The sequence below is a fragment of the Strigops habroptila genome, chromosome Z, assembly GCF_004027225.2.
Source record: "Strigops habroptila isolate Jane chromosome Z, bStrHab1.2.pri, whole genome shotgun sequence".
NCBI lineage: Eukaryota > Metazoa > Chordata > Aves > Psittaciformes > Psittacidae > Strigops > Strigops habroptila.
The window spans coordinates 75,293,749-75,316,009 of record NC_044302.2 but is presented as its reverse complement, the minus strand read 5'-3'; the positions used below and the strand labels follow the sequence as shown (position 1 = coordinate 75,316,009).

The 22,261-nt window shown below is 40.2% G+C and overlaps 1 protein-coding gene across 21 annotated transcripts in view; it reads right to left on the bottom strand.

The window, feature by feature from the left end:
* The window catches only part of ARHGEF28 (Rho guanine nucleotide exchange factor 28), a 122,337-nt gene that overhangs the window by 36,648 nt on the left and 63,428 nt on the right, over positions 1-22,261 (bottom strand). For 15 of the 21 annotated variants that reach the window (XM_030511901.1, XM_030511903.1, XM_030511905.1 and 12 more), the window contains 13 exons: positions 14,321-14,451; positions 13,191-13,462; positions 11,003-11,147; positions 9,595-9,706; positions 7,183-7,263; positions 6,283-6,331; positions 5,342-5,465; positions 3,869-4,001; positions 3,448-3,503; positions 2,246-2,297; positions 1,517-1,661; positions 1,294-1,415; positions 332-472 (listed from right to left, as the gene is read on the bottom strand). In XM_030511901.1, coding sequence (XP_030367761.1) covers positions 332-472; positions 1,294-1,415; positions 1,517-1,661; positions 2,246-2,297; positions 3,448-3,503; positions 3,869-4,001; positions 5,342-5,465; positions 6,283-6,331; positions 7,183-7,263; positions 9,595-9,706; positions 11,003-11,147; positions 13,191-13,462; positions 14,321-14,451 — 1,563 coding nt within the window. Of the gene's footprint in view, positions 1-331; positions 473-1,293; positions 1,416-1,516; positions 1,662-2,245; positions 2,298-3,447; positions 3,504-3,868; positions 4,002-5,341; positions 5,466-6,282; positions 6,332-7,182; positions 7,264-9,594; positions 9,707-11,002; positions 11,148-13,190; positions 13,463-14,320; positions 14,452-21,459; positions 21,719-22,261 lie in introns of those variants that run through there. The other 6 variants (XM_030511920.1, XM_030511906.1, XM_030511914.2 and 3 more) reach the window with 3 other exon arrangements.

The window sequence follows — 22,261 nt, the reverse complement described above, 5'->3', positions numbered from 1 at the left end:
AGTAGGAAGACTTAGTTTATCTGGCTTTGGCATAGTTTTCTCAACTGTACCCCATTGAACAAGCTGGGGTTACAACTGCTTGAGCTGGGAATCAGATGAGGTCCTTTCCAACCTCAACCGTTCTGTGAACAGGGTAGAAGTCACTAGCAGTCAGCACTCTCAATTTCCTTAGCTCTAGGACACTTTGTAATTTGTGACCAAAATGTTCTTTGAACCTTCTTATTATTCTGAGTTGAAGCATTCATTCTCCTGAGCATAAAATATGTAGGTTCCCTCTCTAGTTTCTAAGCCAAATTGCTTTTAAACCTACATGAAGCTTTGAAATACTGACCAAAAATGACATCCTGCCTCTTGATGACATCCTTTTCTTGCTTTCTGCAGAACATTGGTTCCACAACAAGACTCCAGGACTCTGCCTCAAACTCTTGTGCATCTGTGTGGAGATCAGTCCACTGAGACAAATCCACATCATCTGTGACAAAAAATATTATCTCATTAACATGCAGATCTACTCATACAGTAAGGGCAACACATCACAGGGATGAATTTTAGACAAGGCTTCTGCGAACATCATCAGCAGCTTTACAACAGAGAAACTTGCCAGATGTCAATATCATTATCAAAGTGTTGAAATGCAAATGTGACAGGGGAGTAGGATAAAAAAACCCCCACTGTTCTTTTACCATAAAAATCCTTTTTATACTTCTACTCTTAAAGAAACCTTTTGAAACTTAAAAATAATATCCAACACTTTTGAAAGTAGATGTCCAGTGAGAGACATCTGCACTATCTTTTGTGAGTGAATGCCTTTCCGCTCTGGAATCCAGTCTCACACCTAGCTACAGAAAAAGCCTATTTCTGTTCACTTCACAAGGATATGCAGCCATTTTAGGAGGGCGGTTCACCAGTGGGAGGTAAGATTTTGGGGCCACTGAGGAAATACAAGTGATGTAGGTTTATTTTTTGCAATGTATACTGTCAATGGAGATGAATAGGTAAGTGCAGAAGTATATTGCTCTTCTGGTTCTGCAAGGATGCCAAATACATTTATCCCTGCTATTTTAAAATGCTACCACACAAAAATATTCTAAAAGTTATCAAAGATATAGTTACAAGGAAGAAAGGAAAAGTTGTATTTTAGGACTAATGTGTCTGATTGTAACATTTTAATGAGGGACACAATAGTAATTGTAAAAAATAGGTGTTCTTTCAGCAGATGAAGTTACTTCCTATATCTAATAAGGAGTTTTTCTATTCTGGACTTTCTAATACAGGTTATAAAGTGCAACTCACCTTCCACCATAAAAGGATCCATTGAAGAAACAGTCCCTAATGCTTGTAACATCTCTTCAGACCTTGACTTGGACCTCCAGGTGCTAGTCTCAGGGTCTTGTTCAGAAAATGGCATAGATCTTCTACAGCAGGAAAAAAAAAAAAATCCCACGTTTATTTAATAGTATCGATTTTCCTAGAAATTTGATGTATTCAGCATAGTCCCCTAACAGCTGCTCTTTACCTTTCAAAACTGGCACTGGGAACACTTTTGGACAAGAACTGGGACTGTTGTGAGGCTTCCTTCTTTCCAGCAGACAGTCCAATAGGCATAGAGGAAGAATGTGCTGGGAAGAGCACCGTTTGTGAAATGTCTCCAGGCAGGAAATCTGTGAGGCAAAGCACAACGCATTTTGGTAAACAATGCAGAGTACATCACCAATAGCATGCTTATACTGAGAAATGCTACCTGGTGTTCATATTGACCTACACTGGGTATCAAGAATGTCTGCTTGCCATGGTACAAGACCATGATGGTTTCCCAAAGAATATAAAGATAAGCCTGTAGGCAAAATGGAATAGCTCCAGCATGGATATTACTGAAAACAATCTTGAATCACATGCTCTAACGTTGCAACCCGAACATAGCAAACTCAAATATTTGCGCATACAATAAATGACATACTTGAAAGTACAAGACAGAACTGACTGCTTTTGATTTTCATTCTCACTGAAAACAAAACATAGTAAAAATCATTTTAGAAGAAGATGAGTTAATTTTAGAAGAAGATGAGTTAATTCAACAGTAATTTCTTAAAAGAATCCTACTCATATTAGAGACACACACACTTTCTTACAGATATTGAAATGAAAATAGAGACAAACAAACAATGCAGGAAAGTTCATGTTGTTGGTCCCAAGATTTTTAACAAAGCTTAACTCAGAAGTGCTAGGTTTACACCTCCTAACTTACTTGTTACACCAGCGGAGGGTTTGCTTTTATTATGGTACCTCTCTTGAGATTTCTGAAAAAAGAAGAACTTTGTGAAATTGCAATGAAATCATAGCTGATAACACACTGAAAAGTCCGTAACTCACTTCCACGTATCATCACAAAAAATATTGTTTGTACTACAGTACGAAACTGAATCTGTTTATTCTAAACAGAGAAGTTTGCCTCTGAGTTACAGCATCCTGTTTACTCTATATAAATATTGCCTGTGAATGCTGCAAGTAAAGGAGTTGCCATTCAAGGCTCTATATTCAAATAAGCTCGAAGCATGGGCAGGGCACTACCTGAGGAATCCTGCTTATCAGAGGCAAAATCAAACCCCCTTTCAAACAGGACTTCTGCAAAACCCGTAGCAAGAGCCTGCTGTGCTTAGGCATGTATTTCATTAGTGAACATTTTCTGCACCTCATTCTGATTGAGATAAGTCATAGAATCATAGAATCATAGAATAGTAAGGGCTGGAAAGGACTTTAAGATCATCTAGTTCCAACCCCCCGCCATGATTTTAAGTTGAGAAGATTTTTTTTCTGCTCTTTTGTGTGTCAGAATTGTTGTATTATTAACTGACATATTTTGAAAGCTGTATACCTGTAATCTATTGAGTCATGAGTGGTGGGGGTTCTTGTCTCCTCTCGACAAATAATCCACCAGCTGCAGTAATTAGAACTGTCACTTCAGCTGTCTTAATGCCCTAAAGTTGCCCAGAAATTTGTGCAAAACTATGACATGACAGCTAACATAGCAAAAACTCATATTTGATTTATATGCGGTTTAAGGCTTGTTTATGCTGTAGAGTCTGTATGGAAACATGTTCTCCCTGCAAGCCACCACCCATGCAAAACCCAGCCACACAAGGGTTTTGAGGAGCCTTTCTTTTTAACTCCTTTTGCATCCCTCCTGGCACACCATAATTTGAGCTTGCAACTCTTCAAAAATAGAAATATCTCTTTAAACTCTTTTTTGACACTATTCTAAAAATTGTTGTTCATGCACAGTGCTTGCTTTGTTTGCTCACATTGGATATTTTGACACCCTTGCAGCCCTTTGCATACAGACACTGGGTCTGGGCAGACTGTGTGCACTTTGTTTTTTCTTACTGATGTTTTCAGACCCCTTGGAAAACAGATGTGCTCTAGTAAGAACAGTGTGGTGTGGGAGGTTACCTTGGTGCACGCAGGAGCACATTCCTTGCAGCTCTTATGCACAATCATGTTGCAATCTGAAAGAGAAGGCGTATTTCAAAACCTGGCACACGGTCTCCAGCCTGCAGAAAATACTACTCTGAGGCTTCACCTTTTTTCCTCCTCCAGGTCCAGCTATTAAAGTAGCCCTGAGAATGCTTTGATGTTATAGCCCTTGCTAGGAAGAAGTTTTTGCCTAATGTGCTGGGAGATGGTGGTGGTCCCTTCTGAATTCATCAATTGCTGTCCTTCCTCCCTCTCCCTTGCCAACCTCAGCTCATTACATAAGCGAGGATATCCAAATCTAAGTAAGGTTTCTTTTTGAAACAAAACACTGAATCAGAATCTCAAGGCAGGATTCAGAACGCTGTAAGTTCACATGCAAAAGCCAACAACTACTTACAAGAGCACTGCAGTGACTCTCTTCCTAGAAGCGCCTTTTCACAGGCCATACATGGCATAAGTCCTGAGAAAGTCCCATTTGTAAAATTGTGCTTGTTCAGTTTCTCTTTATCTTTGGTATCTTTATTTTTTGTCTTCATCCCCAACAGCGGGGGGGAGTGGGGGGGGGAGAAAAAAAAGGACATTAGAAAAGAAGCAATTCAATCATTCTAAAATATTTATTCCCTGTCCTAGAAGTCTCGTAACAGTACACTGTATTATTACACCCAACATTGTTGAAGTCCTAGAATGATACAGGCATTGGTTTCACTGGCAGCTAAGCCAGCCAGCATTATCATGGAAGACTGGCAGAAACACATTTATAAAGCTGCGAAAAGGGAAGGGTCAGATGATAAAATATAAGAAGTGTTATTGACTCACTGAACACACACAGAGATATCAACGCCTACATCTCCCTGAGGCATACAAGCAAACTCGTGCCTCTGCACTTAAAGCTGCAGTTATGTAAATTTATACAACTTGTCTTTAGGTCTTAGAAGACATTAGAAATAACCTATTTTTAATAGGGCCTCAATGAAATTAATAAATTCTGCCTATTTTTACAGTACTCCTGTTGATGTGAGTACACATTTCTCTGAGCAGCCCTGGTAGTTATCCTTCAGGAGACCACACAGACACAGGTTAATGTACGGCTGCTGGACCAGACATACATATTCACAGCCAGTTCTGACACTCTTCAAGATACTGCCTCAGCCAACCATCTTCAAATCCATGTACGTTAGGATATCCTGGGGCATGGGAAGGTGTACTAGAAAGACTGCAAAATTGCCAAAAGGCCAGCTGGAAAGATCCTGTAAGCCAAATCCATCTCTCAAGCTGCTGATTGTTGACGTTAATCTAAATTTCAGATGTCTCAAAATTAAACCACAAATGTTCTAATCTACCTTTGGTAGTAAGTTTGTTTCAACTGTGAAGACCTCAAATCTGCAATTATTTAAGTAGTGCTGACTCATGCAAAAAGTGCCATTAACTTCAAATAAGGCAAATTCAACTGATTACATGCCAGTGTAGAAGTCACAGACTCAGTTACTTGTTGAGAGTAATTGCAAGAACAAGCCCGTACCTCTTTATTTAACAAATAGAATTATTTTTGAAAGAAATTAATACATCTAAACTTCGGCTAAATAGTCACATGAGATTATTAATAATGTCAAAATAATGGCAAGGGAAATACTTGATGTCGTTCAGCTAAGGCTATTGTTTAAAAGGAAAGCTGTTTTTTAATATGAAGGCCATTTCAGGGTATTCTGAACATGTTTTAAAACTAAAAAAATAAAGACAAAAGTTTCTTCCTATTATGTGGTTTTGTAATAAACAACTTATCTTTACACAAAAAATTAGATTCTCATATATAATTAATTAAATTACAGTGACATAATTATGCATAATAACATGGACTTAAATCCTAAATTACCTTGCACTTATTTCGTGTGCTGGTCATTCTGTTCATCAGAAAGCTGAAAGTTCGACTCACTTTACATTTTTCAGACTCATTTTTTGAGGGTACAATATACTTATTCCATTCCTCCTCCTGAATCCTAAAACAGAGACCAGTAAAACAAAAAACTCCTTCCAGTGGGAGCAGTCCCTTAACATAAAGCAGAATCTGGATGGCGCTTGTTTCACCTAACATTTACAATTAATTACTTGTTATTTTGAGGGTTTAGCTGATGCTATTAAAAACACTCTGCAATCCCTCTTTAAAAAAAGGAGTAACACTAGAATCATAGAATCAACTAGGTTGGAAAAGAGACCTTTAAGACCAAGTCCAACCATTATCCCAGGACTGCCAAGGCCACCACTAAACCACGTCACTGAGGGCTTCTTCTACACAGTTTCTGAACACTTCCAGGGACGGTGTTCCAGTGCCTGACCATCCTTTTGTGAAGAAATTTTTCCTAATATGCAATCTAAACCTCCCCTGGTGCAGCTTGAGGCCATTACCTCTTGTCCTATCTTGCTCCACTAGCCCGTGAAGCGCTCTGAATGTGCAATGTGTTACGAGCATGTGTACATCACAGTTGGTATCAAACCGCCCTTGCTTTCATTAAGGTGTTTTGGACCCTAATGGTCCAAAGGAGAGTAGGAGCACGTCGCGGCCGCGCAGGTCCCACTCTGGTGTGCCGCAGATGCCCACCGCGGGTTGTGCAGCGCGGTGAGGACAGCACAGAGAGCGCCGGGTTGAAGTATGGGTTTACAGAGCCGGCGGGCAGGCAGTGCGCCCCTAAATCGCTGCTAAAAACCCCTCTGCGAGAGGTGCCTTGGCCTCCTCCCTTCTCTGCTCCCTAGATGGCATTCTTGCACAGACCTGCTCTCGGCACCCTCACCCCTGTATGGTGCGGCAGGGACCCATACCTTTTGTCCCGGGACTGCTCCGGCAGACTGTACGCTCGCTCTGCAAGACATGAACATGTACAGGGCACTCAGGCTGCGAGGTCGTCACGTTTATCTGAAACGCACGACCTCCACCAGGCCATAAGCTTGTTATTAAGGGCTTGCAATGTCATTGAAAATTAGGAAAGCAAAAACATATATACTTTAGAAGCAGCTTTTCCTAGGCTAAGACCTTTGCCTAGTAAGCTTTGTTTAGTTGACAGAATCTGCCAGAACTGAGATGGATATCAGTGAATGCCAGTTTCTGCAGAAATGTCTGGTTTTAAGAATAACAAAAAATATTTCTTTTGTTTTTTCTTAACAACCCAGACTTGAATGATTCACGCTTCATTTTGCTTTTTACATAATTTGTTGTAAAATACCTTAATGACATTCTTTTAATATTTGCAATTACCTGTCTCATGCAACTCTACCTGGAGTATTAAAAATAAATAAATAAATTAATTAATTAAATCACTCTACGTGAAGAGGACTATTACTAGTCTGGATAATGCACAGGATGTGTAGTGTGTTGTAAGTTTACATCCTACAAACAGTAGAGAGGACTCAAGCAGATACTTTTCAACAAACTGTCTAAAAAACAAAATTAAATAATTCAGTGGGGTTGTTTTGGGGGGAAAAAAAAAATAGACACCACTTTACCATTTCCAAATTAGAAGCCAGACATATTTTGCAAAGCTACTAGAGGTATGGTTCAGAAGACACCAAAGAAGCAGCAAGACTAAAAGGGCAGTTCAGTTAGTTGTCAGGCACAATACGTGCCTCAGGATGCTTTTGGAAGAAATGAAGGCCATATACCCATGGGAGATGAAGGCAGCCTCATGCAAAACAGCGTTGTGGGGTTGGCATTGAGGTACTTACTACAAGGGTGGAGCAGAGACACTGACTTAGAGAGTGAAAGAGCCTGAAGGAGGGATCGACCACTGTTCATGAGCACACCATCTACAGAGCAGGGACAAATCCTTTACTGTTACAGCCTGGTAATACTTTCTCAAATAAAAGCAGATAGTGTTTTAAACCTGAGCATACTGAAAAGCTTTCATCAATAATGGACAGTGATTTCCCACTTTTTTTCTCATATTTTGTGTGAGAAAGACCATCCTATTGCCATTCCGCATTCATCTGCTTTGACTTAGGTTTCATTGCAATGTACAAGGTCAGCAGCATCTCCCTTCTGAGTAGCTAAGCCCTGAGCGAGATGTCTGAAGTGCTGGCAGCTGGGCAGAGAGGAAGAGGCAGGTTTTCAGTGTACAGACACCTGCACAGACCCAGACACAGGCACACTACAGCTCACAGAGATCAGGATGAACTACCTGACCCAGCTTCTTAGACTAAGCTCAGATGCAACTGCTCAAAGCAGCCCAGCTGTGCCTGCCTCTCACAGTAATCACTAATGCCAGCTGCCAAACACTGTTCAACGTTCCTGTTCTTGCAGATGAGAGAGACGACACAGGAGGCACTGGTGGCAGGGATGTGCCAGCAGAAACCTCAGCAAATCACCACCCTCCCTCCTAGCAGTACACCACACCTGCAGTGGAGGCTGCAGAACAGACTGTTTCCAAAGCAGGGACAGGAAAGGGTTTCCACCCTCTCCACAAGACAGGTAAAGGTCCAGCACTGAGTGTCCCGGGAGGAAGGGGAGAGAAGAATGAAGAGGACATGGGCCTGAGCCCAGACCAGGCCAGAGCAGGTAATGGTGTCTGGATGAAGACCAACAGTTCCTTAGCTGCAGGGTCAAAGGAATTCTGGTTTAACTTTTAAGTACACAAACTGGGCTTTGCTGATCTGCCCATCCTCTACTTCTGTCGCATACTTACCTTTTTTTCCTCTGCCTTGTTTTGCCAGACTTCTCACCTAATCTGTTAGATACAAATCACAGAATCATGGAATAGTTAGGGTTGGAAAGGACATTAAGATCATCTAGTTCCAACCCCCCTGCCATGGGCAGGGACGCCTCGCACTAAACCGTGTCACCCAGGACTCCATCCAACCTGGCCTTGAACACTGCCAGGGATGGAGCATGGTTACAAATACATGAAGTGATGTGGAAAAATACAACATAGCTGCATGCTGCAGACTGCTGTACACGCTCCTCCTTACATGGGAACATGGAATCTTATAGTTAATTTGAGCAACCAGAAACCTGCTTAACACAGTTTCTTAAGGAAAAAAGATGTCTGCAGTCAACGTATGCCTGCCCACCAACTTTCTCCATCTCACCTTCCCAATGGCTTCTGAATTTGTTACCTGGTTTCAAAGTTAACGTAAAATTTCCACAACTTTTGTGTTTTTTCACATTCAGTGTCATAGTATCACAGAATGGTTTGGGTTGGAAGGGACCTTCAAAGATCACCTAGTCCAAGCCCCCATGCCACAGGCAGGGACATCTTTCACTACATCACGTTGCTTGAAGCCCCATCCAACCTGGCCTTTAATACTTAAAATGATGGGGCATCCACAGCTTCTCTGTGTGTTGATCCCACCTGGTTCACTGTAACTGACATGTCCTGCCTCTTGCTCAGAACTGCTGGAAAGCTAAAGATACACTGGAGGGAGAGACAAGCTGGAAGTAGGACAATGACAGAGGCCGCGCCTCTTGAAATGCAAGAGGGGCTTTAAGTGATGTGATCTATATGAAAAGCTAAAGGAGATGTATCTCATGCTTTGTATGGTTCTCAAGCACAACCCATGCCATCATTGAGAAAAGTATGTTGTCCTCTAAATATTAAATTACTGTCCAGAAATAAAGCATGTTTGAAACAGTTTGTAAAAAATTACAAGCTTCTTGCAGAAACATCTCTAACTCCACTTGATGGAGAGAGTAGGTTTTGTTCCTATGGAGATTACAATAGCCCATCCATGTTTCAGAGACTCCCGGGATCTACAGGAAGCTGGGCCATCCACCCTCTTTGACGCCTCTTCTGTGCCATCCAGAGCTTCTCATGTCTTTGCCAGGCACCCAGCGGGAGGCTGGGGTAAGGATCTTCCAGAAACATTACTACCCTTGCCTGCATTACTTTTTCTGACTAAATGATCTCCCCAGTTTGTGCCCTCCTGAGGATCAGCTGCTGTATCAGTGGAGGGCATGATGGGGCAGTAGATGGGAGAAGAGCAAGGAACAATAGTAAGAGTACCAAAAGACAATCGGGCTCTGCTTTCCTGGTTATTAGCAAGGTCCGTGTACAGGACAGGCCTGAGTAAAGCCACCAGCACTGGGCCTGAAGCAGGCAGGCAAGGGATGAGGCTGTGCAGGTACAAAGCCAGAACACTGACCTTCACTTGAATCCCCAACTGCAAAGTCTCGAGGAAGGTGAGGTCTTCCTAATAAGCCTTTGGGAGAGGAGCAGGAATAGGAGCGTGACCGAATTCCAGATACTGTGCATTCCTACAAGAAATTGCAGCAAATTAAAATTTGTGTAATTTTGAAATGCATCAGCAACATAAACAAAAGAAGGCAGTGACAGAATTTCTGAAAGAAAGGTGGCTGACCACATACTTGTTTTCTTGGCTTCTTTAAAGCTTTAAGTTGAAGTACAATTTTTGATGACTTGAAGTCTGTCATACTTCCACCATGATAAATCTTTGTATATTACAGCAAATAATCTGTGGGTGCAAGTCAGACTAAAAGGCTAAGAGAAAGCTCACATTCTTCTCCAGTGTGGTGGCAAGCACCATCCAAAGAGCGTTGTGGCCATTATATCCAATGACCAAGGTATCTTCTTTTACCAAGGGAGCCATTAATCTTAGTATTTTAATACCTCACAATCATTTCATGAAGACTTACACCCTGCATTGGTAATTATTGATGCCTGAGTTTCCAAAGAAAGGAGTTAGCCTCTTTCTCTTTTCTTATTTACCTTTTTTTATTGTGTGTGAAAAGATTTTCTGATCCTCAAATATGTCAATGATAAGGCTTGAAAGGAACGCACCTGATTTTTGATACATCACTTAAATTTCAACAGAGCCTACTACTAAACTGCTTACCTTACCATTTTTAAAAGCAGCCCTAACAGAATTCAGTATTTATGCTGGACTCTTTTTCTCTTTTCATGTAGTCATTTGCTGAAAGTCAGATAAAGCTCTCCAGTGGGAAAAAGTCTGCCTAATAAAAACGTAAAGAACCCCTACAAACAAAAAACCACTCTATGTGTCTGAAGATCTCAGAAATGGCACCACTATCTAATGAAAATGAATGTAGACAGGATACCTTAGAAAACCATAATGAAGAGGAGAGGTTTGCACCCACCAATTCACAAAACCCCCTGAACTTCCCTGACTCTAGCAACTGTTTTAAAACAGGCAGCAGGCTGGTTTTATACTTTACAAAGCTGTTACCCTTTCACATAACTACAGCTGGTTAAACATTTGCTCACTAAACACGTTTTGGTTAGAAAATCCTGAATCACTGAACCTGAGATATTTCCTCTGAAATGCTTCTGATAAATGATGCTTTTTTCAAAACTGAAGCAAATCTCTGATAGACCTTTCCCACGGCTGCTGCTGAGCCTGGCCGCAACAGCTGGGGAGCTCCAGCTCTACAACCCCATATGTGCTGCTCTCCAGAGGGACTAGAACTGCTAACTGGGAACTCATTTTTCCCCTTCAGATTCAGATGCTTCTCAGATGTTTTCACTGAATTACTTAAACGGAAAACAAGGCAAAGCAAGATAGTATCAAATACCTCAGGCTGTAGACTGGTGGATAAATCTAATCCATCTCTGCTACTAGCCATGGCTTCTGAAGAGCTGAGGGGAGGGTAGCGAACATGGGATCTGTCCAACACATCTCCACTTCCACCATCTACTTCAAGGTCATCGAGACTTGAACTAAAGCAGACAATGAAGTCTTTAATTCCCATGAATTCAAGTAATAATACATCTCAACCTTAATGCCACAAGGAAAATACTGCTGTATACTGTATACTGTTCAATGATAACCCAAAACACCATGATTATGTCAGGATAAGTCACACTCTTGAGGCCCTTCTCAGGTCTGAAGTCACCTGGTCAAGGTTCTCAGTCACTCTGTACTGACACAACCTTCTGGATCTGCAGATCTGCAGTACAGAAGTTTGCATCGCCTACTACCACACAAACTCCCACCACAGTCAGACATTTATGGAGGATGATTTTCAGACCAATGTTTAGCATCTCCCTTAGAATATTTTATTCCACACATGTACCTTTCCCCTCTATATCAATGATAAGGAGAACTGAGACAACTAGCTCAGATTTCAGTATTAAGATACGTGGGTGTATATGAATAGTTTGTGCATATGTTTATTTGAAAGATATGATGTGGCTATTCCAAGATATTTTTTTTTCTAAATCCATGACTTGATGGAGGATGAAGGAGAAATAACAAAAGAGATGAAGGAGGGTCTGAGGCAGTTCACAAGATTCATTTCAAAAGCTGTAAGTTTAAAAACATACAGGACTATAAACAGACTAAAAAATCTCTAGCTAAATCAATACTTCAAACACCTAGACACTATTTGATTAGCGAGGTTCCTGAGCAGAAGGACGGGTCCCATTAGCTGCAAGACCAAGTTCATGGTCTCTTCATCAGAGTGACTGGAAGGAACTGTTGACTGCTTGCAATAACATTCCAGCCTTACAACATAAAACAATAAATTATGTGTGGTATTTCTAAATAGCCAGAGTTCCTTCCAGGAATAATAGCACAACAATTCCTTCACACACCACTACAGTTCACTTTGTTGAAAGGCAAATCTACTGATACTGCCCAAAACTATGTCCTCATTACACTTCTGGAGACCATCTTTCGCAATGTTTCCTAATAGCCCATGTGACATCTCAGAAACAAGTTATCTAACTGCATTAAGTTACTATCACATTTTAAAATTGGATAAGTAACATATGTCTATGTCAACAGTCAAGCATACATGTCTTACTGGGGGTAACTTACCCAGGGAACTTTTCTGACATAAAAAGCTGGTTTAAAGATCTGCTAAGTAACTTGCCACATAGTAAAAATAAAAGCTAGCAAAAATAAAGGGTCTGGGAGAGAATAACTCGTAGTCTGATATTTGTGGTATTACCTGTGTTGAAAGATTCCTTTTAGAGGGACTTCAAAGTTGCATAAGAAACTCAAAATTAAGGTAGAGAAAATGTTATTCCCCACTTTAATTGATAACAGACAGACACTACTGCTTCCTTACTATTTTTACATATATCTCATGCCCTACCTCCAACTGGTCCAAACACTTTTGAAAGGTAGGAGATAGATTCAAATTTCCTCTTCTACAGGAGGAACTGATTTCACACCCCTTCTATCCAGAGAAACAGTAAAGCTTTTTTACCCAGGAAATATACTAATTAGTAACAACAAAATTTATAGTTTCATCTTCAAGGCTCTCTGCATTCCTGCATTCAACCAGTTCCAAGCATAACTCAAATCCATCTGCAGGAGGGTCCTCAGACAACTATCTTTCCTGGCAGCAAAACTCATGTACCAGCAGAAGAGCAGAAACCAGTCGGAACCTATCAGAAATGCAGAGCTGTACTCCATACTGTGTCTTTTGAGGTAAAAAATATATGCAATCAGGAACAAGCTGGTTCAGGCCAGAGCAAAGAATGGAAAGATTCCCAGAGAGTTCAACAGATTTTGGTCTATTTTCTTAACAGAGAATAAAACTGAGGGAAACAAAGGTGAAATTCTGGTTAAAAATGTCTTCATAACCATTTTATGAAAACAGATCATTAGGACAATTTAAATAACAATGATTAAAAACAGTGATTTTATCTTAGTAATAATATTTCTCACTACATATTCTGCTTCATGTTTTGAAGTAAAAGGTTATAAAAAATAATCCTTATTCTGGCCATATCATCAAGTCAATTGCATACCTTTTTTTTTTCATGTCAGCATACAGTTGGCCCTGATCCTTAATAAATCCATGAGTCTTGAATGAAAGGTACGAATCTGCTCCATACAGATCAGTATGTCTTACACCTGTATTTTCTCCATTTTTCACTGGCTTTTGGTTTTCTTCATTTGGAACACACACATATTGGTCATTCTTCTCAAGGGAAGGAGATGAAGAGCTCTTAGCCTTCGTGATTGAGTTGGGGTTCAGACATGTTTCACTTTTCACACAGTTAGTCTTTAAATCTCCAGCCTACAGAGAAAAAATTAATGCTGGTAAGAGGCAGTAACAAGATACATTGTCAAGGAACAAGGACCAGATTAGTTTTCCATTTTATTTACAGTTATATGTTTCACCTTTTATTTTTGCCTGTTATTTTTTAGAGCACATGAGTTGAAGGCAAGTTATATGGTAACAGATTCTAGACCTTGCATTGACTTTTCCATAATTAGAATACCAATGAATTTGTATTTGCAAGTCTACTGGATTTCTCGCTCATATTTGTGCCTTCTGTTAAATGTATTGATTCAAATATTTATAGCTTTTATTAAAAAATATCCTTGAGTCGAGCAAAAAATATGCATAATACATTAGTCTGGGAGCCATATGGAAGAGAACTCAAACATTATGCAATTTAATTTGAAAAAATCAGCCTACACATCATGCACTTTTGATTTTCCAGCACCTATTTCCTAAGCTTCTTCTGAAATTAGCCAGCGTCAGCAAACTCATCTCTTTTGTGCATATACATAGAATTCAGAAAATCAGACTGCATGTGAGCAAGTTATAGTGTTAATGTTTCTTAGAAAGAAACAAACACCATTTAGCTCACAAACACACAGCAAAGATAGTAAGAGCTGCCTTAGAGTTCTTCCTACAGGTTAGGGAGAATAATTCCTAATTATTCACCAACTAAATCTGTTGAAAGGGATCTCATAAATGGGTTACAAAATACAGCTGAGAAGAGTTAGGTATTACTGGTTTTATTTTAGAACTTTACTAATTGGCCATACACCACTGCTGACATCCAGAAGATCCCACTATCACACAAAAAAGTTACTTTAACAGAAGATGATGAAAAAATTGCCAAAAGATCAAACATAAGCTTACTCGGTCTACTACCATGCAGTTTGCATATACTTCATCGCTTCCACTCATCATGGCAGAAAGTCTGGTTGCAGCAAAGAAAGTAGGTGAAGCCTTAAGTTTCCTGAGAACATCAAGGGTAGAGTGTCTCTGATCTGGAAAAAAGAAATTATGGAAAATATGTCATTAAATTTCAAACCATTTTCTTCTCATGTATATATATACTGTTATAAAAATGGCAAAGTTAAACATTAAGCACCAAATCTAAGGATTATAATTTGAGTAATATTTGTGTGCCACTCAAAAATCTGCCCATTTTGTAATTGCCTAACACTTGCTCTATCTTCCAAGAAGCCTATAGTTCCAATTCTAATTGTTAGGGTTGGAAGGGACCTCTGGAGATCATGTAGTCCAATCCCCAAATCATTTATATAACTTAAAAATAAATGTTCTTGTATCTTGGTTAATGAAACCTTCTATTTTCCATCTAAGCTGGAACTTCATGGAGATCTGTGGTTGCAGAAGTACATAGGACAAGATTTATGCGCTGGGATGAAATATGCATGATTCTGGCCTATACATTAAATACCTAATATCTGATACATTATAGGAACAGAATACTGTTCAATTGCAGTCAAATTGCTCTCCTAAAGCATTCCACCTACTGGAAGCCACATAAATATTAATAGTAAACCAATAAAGCAGATTAGTGTTCTTAAAACAAAAAACAGCAACAAAATTATAAGAGGGATATAAATAAAATACCACCAATAGTGTCTTTACAGGGTGACACCAATCAGTCAAGATTTGACCCATGAACAAGATGTTTGGGATGAAGACTGCATCTGACCTGCTTTTGGTACTGAAATGAGAAGTTATCAGTCTCACCAGAAATCATTAACAGAAGTCCAGGGTTTAGTTTTCAATAGTGTGTTCCTGACCGCAAATATTATAAAAAGCTGCATGGGCTGACTATTTCACAGCTTTGAGCAGCAGAAAACCCAGTGCTGCAGAAACACTATCAGTCTGTCCTGCAGACTCACTTCTCTTAAAGCTCCTTACAAACATGAAGAGCATGCACCCATCCAGCATTTGCGGTCATAGTCAAGGCCTCATATATCTTCGGATTGTAAAAAGAGCAAAATTTGACAAAGTGGAAACCAGTCTTATTCTAGACTGTGTGAAAACAGGCTAAAAAACAAAAAAAACCAAAAAAACCCCCAAACCAAAACAACAAAAAAACCCACAAACCACCCCATGGTTGTAATGTAATTTTCCTTATTTTAAGATGCTGTAAGTCAAGCATTGCTGTTGGAAATCAGCTGAGATAGACCAGCATAGCATGGTGTGATAGAGAAAAGTATCATACCGAGCAAAATATCTGAAATCAAAACTCTCAACAAACTTCATTCCAGTTTGTCTGTCATTGAAAATCATGCAAAAAATCCTTCTTAGTCTGCGTCAGAAATTTATTTTTCTGCAAAGATTTATTTTTTCTGCAAAGAAAAAGACACCACTAAAGAGGTGTCCCCAGGCTATACTCCTAAAGCAACCTAACTACTTTTGGAAGACCATAGAATTATATTGCATGGTTTGGGCTAGAAGGGAACTTTAAAGATCATCTAGTCCAACCACCCTGCCATGGGTGCCAGGGACGGGATCAGAGACTACACTTGTCAAGGCCTGAGGTATTTGTTCCTTTAAAAAAAAAAAAAAAAAAAAGAAAAAGAAAAACCCAGACCACTGCCAAAACTTCAATGCTACACCACAGCTTTTATTTCATTTTAAGATGCTATCTCATAAAGCCCAACAACAGGAAGCTCTATACTTAGAGAAAACTGGAAATTCCCATTTAGAAACTGCACACTATGTATTATTTCAGTTCTAGTCCTGGCAGGCCTTGCGGTATCTCATACCATTAAAACATCCTTATGCACCTCATTTTGCTTCTCACTCTTTAATTTAAACATAGTTTTAGTGACTGCCATCTTGAGAACTACTAATGCTACAAGCCATTTCCTTACGTCTGCCAAGATCCCAAAGCCCTTGTTTATAAATAGTATAAAAGCATTGTTTTCTAAAGCAGTTTTTGGCAGCTAAAATCGTATGGAAATGTGATTTGGCAAAGCTGGTGATACTTTCTTGTGGCAAGTAAAGCTTTCCAAGGACTGCTCTTAAACCAACAACCAGGAAGAAAAAACATATCAGGCTCTCTATTGCTGCTTGTATGCTTATTACCTTCCCCAGCACATGCTCCCTCTTGTATATAAATCCACTGGGGACAACTGGCAAGGGAGGTATTCAGCTTCAGTGCTAGGCAGCTAAGGTTCAATACACATCCCTGAAAAACAGCCCAGGCATTACAGATTCCAAAGTCATGGCATAAACCCAAGCCTATGGAAACAGTTTTTTGACTTCAGCAACAGTCCCCACTGGTAGGGTCTCTACAGTCAGTTGATAGACTGCACTATGAATTATATGTCCTGAGCCAGAATCAACAAAATCCCCATTACTTCCCATTTTTGTTTATGTATCAAGTACTAATACCACATTTTACATTATTTTAAAATTCTGTAAGAGAGTAACAACCTGAGCAACAACTTCTGAAGAAAGCTGCTGCAAATACAACAAGGTATCTCAGAATACGTTATCTGCAGTACTTTCCATCGGTAAATCTTAACTGATTACCACTGCTAAATGCCGTATGTTTTTCTGGCGATGCTCCAGTCAGTCTGTTTTTAAAGCTGAGATGTCTAAATAAACATTCATTGGGGTTTAAATGAACACACATAAGGTAGCAGGTTATTTTGGGCTTCATGTTTCAACATGACCCCACTGTACATCCTTACTCCCACCTCCAACCCCAGTTTCAACATGCGTGAAGAGACAACTACATCAAACTAAATTTGTAACAAGAGAAATATTTAAAGACTTTGCTGAATGTAGCGAAGAGCATTATTAATTACACATTGACAGTGCTAGTAACTTATTTCCACTGGACAGGCCTACATGGCTTAAAAAGTGATGAAACCGTTGCAAACATCCACATCACACACTGCATTCCTACAGCCCCACTAACTGCCCCAGCCTGCCTTGCCGGCTACAAGTTATTGTGGTGGTACAGAGATCATCAGCAGACCTTCCTTCAGGTTAATATGGCAGCAGGTAATAGCCACTGTCTTGGGTACCAGTGCCTGAAAGATGAGGGGTATCGACAATATGCATTTTCAAACAAAATGTCTCAAAAATGTCCCCTGCCCATTCAAAATGTTTATTCTTATTGCAGCTACAGAAGTTCAGCACAGCTTATGAAATGACAGATAAGACTGTCAGAGCAAACTACTTCTACTTCTGAGAGTGACAGTGTCCCAAAGAGTTTTAGCTCTGTAAGGTGTCAGTAATTGACTTCAAGATGCTAAGGTAAAAATGACCCGAATATGTACTGAAACCACCTAGCAAGCACAGCTCATCAAGCTGATCCTCCTGCCAGAGCTGAATGCTCTCTGGCTGTATACTGTACTACGATCACAAAGAATAAAATAAAGGCATGTCTCCTTTAGCAAAGGCTGCAGCTCTCTGCCATCTGCCTGGTAAACAGTCAAGAAAGATGTATGTGTTATTTAGATGTAGGTGAACAAAAACCACAGTTCTGGGAAGGATAATCTCCAAACATGGGTAAAATAAAAGACCTTGACCAATGAATAATTAGGCACAAGTTCTCTACATCTTCTGTGATGTTGTCATCAAAGTTATGCAGCAAAGGCTGCACATTTTACCAGGCACAAAAAACTTATAAAAATGCTTTAAAAGAAGAAAGCACATGATCATTATAGCAATAATTCAAAACATGCTTTCTGGCATAAGAAAATGTATAGCCTTGAATGATCTGTGTTGGAAAATGGCAAGAACGTAACACTGACTGTTTTTCCACAAAAAACAAAAACTTAAATTGTTCTATGAGAGGACACAACAAAACAGAAGTGAAATGCATCAATGTGACCAAGCCAAAAGCCAGGAAAGAAATTACAAATTCCCTTCTCCAGATACAATGAATAGTTTTCAGACAGCTCATCTCATTTACACCCATTAACCTGTGCAAGGGTTAATGTATAACTGGAAGTAACAGAGCTATGAAGTCAGCAAAAAATGCAGACAGCTAAGCGCATGGGACATCTATAATGTCTAAATCCAGAAGTGGTCACCTGAATTTGGAGAAATAAGTCCACACATTCCTGGCAAGGGGCTCACCTAAGTGACATCAACATCTACGTGTGGACCATACAACCACTTCTAATGAGGCATCTGCATCCCTAATTCAGGTGTCTTAGTGCTTCAGGCAGTGCAACAACTTCTGACAGCAAAATTTAGCAAGTACGTAAGAACAGTATTAAATGGAAGGTAAAGTGAGCTAGGCTTTGAAGTGCTATTTTCATAAAGATGAACATTTAATGTCTTAAATATATGGAGTGGAAATCAAAGCACTCCGTTTCCTATATACTGTGTGGAGAGGATCAGGCATCCAGATGCTAGAAATCACACCATCATGTTCAAGATGTGATCCTACAGTAACCTCTAAGAAACACTGAGGATAAAGGCACTTGTCAATCATTGACTTTGATCTTTATCACCTAAACATGGGACGTGAGAAAGCATCACTTTCTAACATGGGATTCACAGCCCTGACCCCCCTCACTGAAGCAGGGACCTTACCTACTATGCAAATGGATATACAACAGAAATAAGTTGGTGTCTCATTTTATACAAGAGCACGACAGATAAAGTACTTTCCCAAGGTATGGGACACTCCGTTTCAATTCCCACCTCTGCCTGAGTGGACTCAGCGCATAACCCCCAGCTCCCAGCACAGTGGGACAGACCTGCTAGCGACAGGTATTCTCAGCACCTTGAAGGTTGTTAAAGCCTCCAAAAAGGCTCCGAGAGTCACTGCCTCTGAACAGGTAGGACTGTGCACTGCAAGAGGAGTGGCAAAGAGACCTGGTTTACGGTCATTTCTTGCAGCAAGGAAGAAAACCTAGAACACCCTCTCCAGCCCAACCACTAAGATGCAGTCATGTTCACATTCTCTGCTGAGCCTAAATGATCTTTAATTATGCCAGACACACACAGCCTCAGCAGGCTGGGAGTCTGCAATGCATGGCTCCAAAGGTGCACAGCCTGCTCTTGGCTCTTGCCAGCCCTCAGCAGTTGAAGGGAAGAGCAAGGGCTCCACCACTCAGTCTGCAGCTCCCTAAGCAGGGACAAAAGCTGACCTTGGGGCATGCAGGGAACATAAAATTGGAAAACACTGATGCGTATGGTGCAAAGTCCACTTTGGACTCTCCCACAGGAGGTCTGCACAGCTCCCAGGGGGACCAACCCCAGACCAGGAAACCAACAGCCTGCTGGTTCGGAGGGAAAGGGGGGAAGCCGACATTTCATCGCCCAGGTCAGCCAGAGCACCCAGCACAGGTACACAACAACTTCATGACTTTCAGGGTGGGGAGAAAGAGTCCTGCACCGCTTTCTATCAGGCACTACAAGCCTCTTATTTGCTGAACTCCTGCGTGAGGGAAATGCAGCTGCAAGGCACGTACCCCACACCTAAGTGCCAGGAAGGATCAACTGGCCATATTCAGATAGGACCAGGAAGAAACAGATCATGAGCGTAGATCATGAGCCTGCTGTCCCCTTGCAGAGGCACTTCTCCCATCACGTGGGCAGCCATGATTTCAATTCCTCAAGCAGAAGTGAACCCTTAGACTAAAACATGCACATGCATCCAAGCGCACGTTCTTGCTCCAACAACCCCACATATATGGTCAGCTCTGCATACCAGCCACATGTTTTGGTATACTATTAACAGGGATGAGAAAACAGACCCAATACTATAACATGCAAACACCAGATCTGTATGAAGTGCTTTACCACAGGTGAAGTAAAAACAAAAAACAAACAAAAAAAAACCTGCCTAAAGGTATAATAAACAACAACAAAAGTGCCATGGACAACGCGTGTGCAGCTACAGCATTTAAAGATAAAACAAGCCCTTATGAGATATGGAAAGAACACACCCCATGCAACATGCAACCCATTTCATCTTTTTTGCAAATTGCACCTGCGTATTTCATTTGTAAATCCATACACATTTCAGAAAACTTCTATGTGCTTGGGAAACAATGGATTTACCCATGAATAAAAGAAGTTCAAAAGTGTTCTGCATGTTAAAATGTGCATTCTGTACACATTTTTCACTCTAAAACTAGGTCAAAGTCTCAGTCTGTGTAAACATGGCTCTCCTGGCTCATTGACTTTAATGACACTGACGGATCTTACTTCTCTTATTTGTTTTTTTCCCTTTCTAAAACATAAAAAAGCAATTTTATGGAAGGAAGCACAAATTACATTTTTTTGCCAGTCTTTCTCTTCGTTTCTTTGCTTTTAAATGCAGCAAAAATTTATCTTTCCTCATTAAAGCTTTCAGTGCTAATTCTTCCTAACATAAACTTGCTAGTCAGTGCTTTTCAACCTTCTTAAAACCCCCTTTATCATACTGACAACATTCATAATGCTTACCTCCCAAAGACTTCTCGACAAGGGAGGACAATGTCTAACTATGTAAAGACAGTAACTGACCCTGCCACCAAAGACAGTAACTGGCCCTTTCACTTTATTTTACAGAAAGCAAAAGAATTCCCTCTTCATTCTGGTAAGATTTTTCTATGTAAATTTAAAATAATAATTCCTGTTAGCTCTTGAGGCTTATTTGAATTACCAAATTCTCCCTAAATTAAAACAACTGTAGCCAGCAGAGCTTTCTGTAGCCACTGCTGTGCCGTGCAGCTCCCAGAGTGAGAGAGCTAGTCAGTGAGAGTTACGCATGCATGCAGAAAAAAAAATTAAAATAAAACAAAACCAAGAACATAAGAGAGTAAAGAAACAAAAATAATTTTAGAGAACAGTAAAAAATTTTGAGGGAACACTTTCTTCTTAACAAATTCCAGCACTGTTATCTACAAAAGCATAACTAACAGTGAGGTAGACTTTTGCTAGAAAGAAAATCTACTACATGTGAGCTGTTTAGAGCCACCTGCACACAACCAGACAACGAAAAGAAGGAAGAGCTGTTAAGCAAGAGTCAGTTAAAAGAAGATAGCTTTTTCTACCTGGTTTGGATGCCCTTCTTCGAATCCTCATTTTAGGTAAGGAAGGCCAAGAGTAATTAAAAGGTGAATCAGAGTCTGAGTCCATTTTTGTGCTAAATAAACAGAGAGCAGATTCCCAAAGTTGCACTTTGTTGTTCTCAATAGCAAGTCAAGTCTAAGAATGATGTAAAATAAAGGAATGGACAAAGAAGGATCAAATTGCCCACTAAACACAGGGGAGGGAGAAGCTGTAAATGTTTGCTCTCTTCAGGCGTCCAGGCATGTAGACAGATCAGGCTGCAAATATTAAGGCAGTAGCAATGAGGTTAAAGTATGAAGCTTTGAGTGGAGCTGTTGCATCGTGGTCCAGAGCTATTTTAAAGGTCACCATGTGACAGTGAATCATTAACTCACCTTTCAATTTTGATGTAAATGAAAACAATAGGAGCGGAGTGAAAATGAGAAAATACATCTCAAAAGTAAACAAACTATTGCAAGCTTTTTCAAAGCTTTGTTTACGTGTTAAAAGTGAGGTTTACAAGGACTCTCAAATTAGGGACAGGCAAATGCTGGAATTAAAGAAGCCAAAGATTAACAGTAAGCTAAGAGCACAAATCACTCTGCTGGACCCTATTTTACTGAGGAGCAATACCCCTCCTCTCAGTGCTTACAACTGCGACAGACCTTGGGATGTTGTGGTTGGAAAAGCAGCAATAACCCCGCTCAAAATCTGTCGCTCCCATCTTTCCAGCTCAAATGAGCTTAAAGCTTATGTGTTTTAAAGAAAGATTACACTGCCATTAGAGGAGCTCTCTTTCCAATA